This window comes from Cryptococcus neoformans (assembly GCF_000091045.1).
Source record: "Cryptococcus neoformans var. neoformans JEC21 chromosome 9 sequence".
Classification (NCBI taxonomy): domain Eukaryota; kingdom Fungi; phylum Basidiomycota; class Tremellomycetes; order Tremellales; family Cryptococcaceae; genus Cryptococcus; species Cryptococcus deneoformans.
In genome coordinates this window covers 1,160,001-1,165,000 of record NC_006694.1, presented here as the reverse complement: position 1 = coordinate 1,165,000, position 5,000 = coordinate 1,160,001, and the positions used below count along the sequence as shown (strand labels likewise).

General features: G+C 49.4%; 2 protein-coding genes across 2 annotated transcripts in view; one reads left to right on the top strand and one right to left on the bottom strand.

Annotated features, from left to right (window-relative positions):
• CNI04360 (conserved hypothetical protein) overlaps positions 1–665 on the top strand; it is a 1,804-nt gene extending 1,139 nt beyond the window's left edge. Inside the window, exons 7-9 of the mRNA XM_024657905.1 lie at positions 60–96; positions 189–302; positions 381–665. Coding sequence (XP_024513585.1) covers positions 60–96; positions 189–302; positions 381–534 — 305 coding nt within the window. The 3' untranslated portion in view covers positions 535–665. The remainder of the gene's footprint in view (positions 1–59; positions 97–188; positions 303–380) is intronic.
• Positions 666–760: 95 nt separating this feature from the next.
• The window catches only part of CNI04350 (hypothetical protein), a 4,754-nt gene continuing 514 nt past the window's right edge, over positions 761–5,000 (bottom strand). Inside the window, exons 2-7 of the mRNA XM_024657904.1 lie at positions 4,840–5,000; positions 3,804–4,781; positions 2,100–3,741; positions 1,947–2,036; positions 1,751–1,866; positions 761–1,593 (exon numbers count right to left, since the gene is read on the bottom strand). The exon at positions 4,840–5,000 is cut by the window's right edge and continues 148 nt beyond it. Coding sequence (XP_024513583.1) covers positions 1,259–1,593; positions 1,751–1,866; positions 1,947–2,036; positions 2,100–3,741; positions 3,804–4,611 — 2,991 coding nt within the window. The 5' untranslated portion in view covers positions 4,612–4,781; positions 4,840–5,000 and the 3' untranslated portion in view covers positions 761–1,258. The remainder of the gene's footprint in view (positions 1,594–1,750; positions 1,867–1,946; positions 2,037–2,099; positions 3,742–3,803; positions 4,782–4,839) is intronic.

The following is a 5,000-nucleotide window of genomic DNA, read 5'->3' as shown; positions in this document are numbered from 1 at the left end:
TTCTATTGGCCCGCCGATCAAGTTAGGCTAACAAGTAAACGTTTCCTTTACGAAATCAGTATACGATATCTGCCGAGCGCATGGTATTCGATATCAGTACGTGTAACTTTCCCTTTCCTCCTCTTTCCTCTCGCTTTTTACGTCTGGTCAAAGCTGACAGACCTTGGCCTACTTTTGCGTTGACTCAGATCGTTCTGGACCCTAACCGGCTCACCCACATTGCTCAAACAGCCTTTCTTGATCAACCTCGCTGCAAAATATGGGTTGACCCCTGAGCAGACTGTTTATAAGCTTTGTCAGCTGTAAGTCTTCCTCCCCCAGAACCCTATTACTTGGCACAAGCGCATCCAGAAGTTAATGCAAACGCACCATGACAATAGATGGGACATAACTCCTTTATGTGGTACCTCCTCCTTGGCACATGCAAAAGAAGCTGTATCGGTGGAGAATGCGACAGGATTAATGTCCTCGACGGAAGAAGTGGTGGAATTATGGAATGCCATGGGGGGAAGGTACAAAGAAGGTAGCCATTAAGGGAAGAAACCTGTAAGAGATGAATAACTTCTATTTCAGACTTCTAACTTCCAATGTTCGTTGTGTCCTTCAGTCTTTATAAGATTTACAAATTAGGCAGATTGTGAATATGTGTATGCAAGCGATAACAGATGTGCATCCCAAATGGCAACAAAAGTAGAACTTGAACCCAAGAGTGAGAATAAAGTCTTACCCAGTATTTTTTTTTTCTTTCCCCTCCCCCCCCCCCCCACAAAGGAGCACAGCGAAAAAAAGAAAAAGACGAAAAGGACAAATAACATGAGACAGAACAAGTTCTCCATCCATGTCATCCAGATAACCATCTGCTAATCTAAACAATAACATCATTCTTACTTTTGAGACAACCCTCTTTCCTGCTCTTCTGGCATTAACAACGGTAGGATACAAGACATAATGTTGATATTTGGTTGATGACAAGTTTTCTTCTTTTGAATAAAAAAATTTTGGAAGGGGATAACGGATAGTCGGACGGTAACGAGCATACACCAAGAATGACAAGGATTATTGTTGCAGGCAGTAGGAGGTCGCATGGTATGTATTTTTGGGTCAATGGAATGGGTCCGTATCATCAAAGCGCATCATGATTATTGCCGTTTCGATGATAGCCGGATAGAACTTCTGCTTTTTATGGTTGGATGTAAGGGAATATGCGAATGACGGAAGCTGTTGTTTCGCACACTCAATCTAACCTCTCTACACAAGCTCAGGCGCTCCTTGCACCCTGCCTTAACCATCCCACATATCGCATCAAGAACGCCACCTGCTCGAAACTTTCAATCGCTTTCAATCCCCTTCGACACCTGATCATCGCGATGACTCTCTCAACCATGCTCATAACGATTTGATGCTCGAGTTCGGCGGGCACAGCGGCAGAGGGAGCGATAGGTGTCGGGGAGTTTGACGTGGGTGAAATACCGTGAGTGAGATTGTATCGTTGTCGAGCAGCTTCTTCAACGATGACCAATGAAGGATGAGGCTGGACGAAACCCATTTTGATAGCCCACGCACAAGCCGTCATACCTGCTCTTCCAACTCCACCTATGATTATGTGTTCGAAGGTTGTCCAAGGGAAAAAAGGCGGACGGGGTAGAAGGGGGAGGGCAGAGCCAACAGTGTCAATCATCAAATTCCTCATACACATAACACACACCCGCTCGATCACGAGGTCGAAGGCGCAGAAAAGATGGAAACTCACCTCGACAGTGAACAAGAACGTTGATGCCCTGCAAAGTGTATTTTGTAGCGATGAGGGATACTTGAGAGTCAAAAAGTTCCATCGAAACGGGAGTGAAGCCGTCAGGCATTGGCAACCTAGGAGTAATGATGAGCTAATGCCAATGTACAGGCAAGGAGGGGAAGAAGGAGAGAAGGAAGAAGTTCATATTACATACCGAATGACATCCAACCCCGTTTCCGCAGCGACATCGCGATACGTCTCCCAAGGTACACCAAGCAGTTCAAGTTCTTCATCATCCAAACAACTAATGCCCGTCCCCACCCCACATTAGCAACCAAAAGATTTAAGCAACGAAGCTTGAACTCACCAGACCAAACACCCAACACCCTCCCCCTTGATCCTCTTCAAATCTGTCGCTAAATCCCTACAAACGGGTCCCCTACCTTTACTCGGCCCTTCCATTCTCAGTCTCTTACCAGGACAGCTGCTCAGAAGAAGGTTACCTAATGCTGGTACCCGAGGAGCTTGACAAAGGTTGGACACGGGCTGAGTCTGAGTAGATTGGGATTGATTTCGCATCGAGCCGGATGAGGGGAAGGGCATTCCTGGTGAATAAGAGAGTAAAAGACTTGGAACATCAAGCTTCGAGCCCAACAACAACGGTTTCCTCGCTCCCCCAAGAGGCAGGACGAGATGTTCCGCCAAAATGCCCAACAAATCTTTCGGAAAGAAGGGCGAAATGATGATGGGATGTGACTCGGAAGTTTTGACGACCACACCGAATACAGCCGGAGGAGGGTATATATCACGAGAGTTTGATTGTTCAGGCTGTTGCTGTCGTTGAGGAGGGTACGTCGTCGCTGATTCGGAATGAGGATAAGTTTTGGACAAGTCGGGTACGGAAGATGACATTCCTTTTCCCCTTCCAGTCTTGAGCCTACTTTCCCCTGTATGAGATTGATTCTGAGACTGCGTTTGGGTAGCGGGCATGATGACGCCGTTATCAACAGCTTCCTCAACAACCATAGCTTCATCCACAGCCTCTTCCACTTCCATCGTTGCGGTGCACATTGGGTCAAAACCTGAAGACGTAGTAGGAGGAGCGACAGGACGAACTTTTCGACGTTTCTCCTCTTCCCCATCGGCGCTACAGCGTGTACTAGGAATAGGACGTTTGGAGCCGCATGACTGAGCGCGTTGTGTTCGGGTGCGAGGCATAGATGGTTCGGAAGAATAGCTTGCGGCGTGAGTTTGGGCAGAGGGGGTAGCTTGCGTGTCGGGTTGAGGCTGTGGTTGAGACTCTTCACACAAGTCCTCATCCACATCCATCCCCTCCCCAACATGCCCCAAACCTACATCCCTCGCAAGAGCTTCCAACTCGGCAAACATCTTGCGACCCCTTTCTCTCCTGCCCTCCACTTCGGCATTCTCCAACTTCTCTCCATTCTCGTCCCTTCCATCAGCGCTAACATCCTTGGTGGCCGAAGAAGTCACTGAACCGCGACGCTCAGGATGACTAAACTCCAATAAGGAGCACGCCATCGCCTCTCTCAAATCCTCCGCCATCTCCTTCTCTCTCTCCATCTTTTGCGCTGTACGCCCATACGCATAGTGCTCAGCCGTCAATGACCTTGGCGCAGAAGGTCGTTGGGGTTGGACGAGGGACAGAGGTTCAGAGTTGTTTTCGTCTTGCGAGGAAGAAGGATTGGAAGAATTGGCGGTAGAGTTGGAGCGAGAGTCGGTTGAGCATGTCGATCCCGACAACCGAGATGACAACGTCGAGTCATCCGTCGAGGTTGAAACTTCACTCTGCTCATCTTCCTCTCTAGCTCTACACCCTCGACCATTCTCACAATCACCTTGCCTCTTCCTTTGCCTCACTTTGCGGCAATCGAAGAATGTCCCTTCGGTCAATGCCAACCTCTGCTCGATTTGGGCTTGACGATGCATCACCCAAGCGACGTGTTGGGGGTTACAGAATGACTGGGGTTGATAGAACGTTGCAGCGCCTTCATTCCCAATGTTAACACATGTTTACCGGATGCGAACATGTGAAGGACAGTTGACTCACCACCGGGACCGTATTTGCCCAAGTTGTACCCACTTAACGGCCACTGAGAACACAACCTTGCGCACTCATGGATTCTCCGGTTCTCTGCTTCAGCCCATTCCCGCTGTCGCTGCTGATCGTCAATCTTTTCGGCTGGGTGTGCCAAAGTCTGATCGTGGGCTTGAGCTTGCGCCTGCGGTTGTGGCTGTGGCTGTGATTGGACTCTTTTACCATGCGCTTGTGCATTTCCAAACCCTCTGGAAACACTCATCCCCGTATTCACAACCGCCATCGCCATCTTTCCCATCCATCCCGGCGACGCTCGGCCTTCTTCTTCGCCCCCTTCTGAACCTGCGGACGACACCCTGCCGGAATTTGACACTAACACTGGGCCTCTACCCTCTGAATCGGATTGGACGGGGGTGAGAAGGACAGGACCTTGGTCTTGGCTTAGGCCACTGACGATGGAGGCTCGGGAAGAGGCCGGAGTGAGGTTAGGGTCGAGGTCCAAGTCAATGTCGATATCGACATCGATATCGGCTTTGTCTGAGTTTGGATTTTGAAGGACGCGCTCCGCGCCGAGATCCTCGAATGACATCCCCAATTGATCCTCCTCGTTCTGTTCTCTGCTATTCGGTATATGCTGCTTCTTCAAACCGGATCCACCATTACCCTTCACCCTCCTCTTCACATGGCTCTGTCCCAAATGCTGATGTTGTCGCCCAAAATGAATCGCCGGGCTAGGCGCGGCATGCCTCATAGACGGAGTGGCGTTCCGCTGGGGAAAATAAGTTTGAGGTGGAGGAGTGGCGGTAGCTGCTCGGGACATTTTCGTTTAAAAGCGTGATAGAGAATAGGCGGTGGGAATATTGGGGAGGGCGGCGAAGAAGTGCGGCTCGAATGTATGGCTGAGAATGGGGACGTGTTGAAAGATGGTATGGACGAGCCGTTTCCTTCGCTCCTTGGTGAAAGTGGCAAATAAATAAAAATGCGAAGTCGCTGAAAAGCCATAGTGTCAGTGGCAAAACCTCCTTTCATGACAACGTAGGAGACTCACCTAAAGGACGTCTTCAAAAGAGGTGACAAAAACGAGAGACCGAGACAAGAGTGGCGTCTTTGTATGAGTGTGGCGCCGTAGATTACTCTTTGCTATATTCATGAACCTTGCGCTACGCGTAAATTTGGGGTACTCGCGTAAAGGTTTGGTAGGTATAGAAA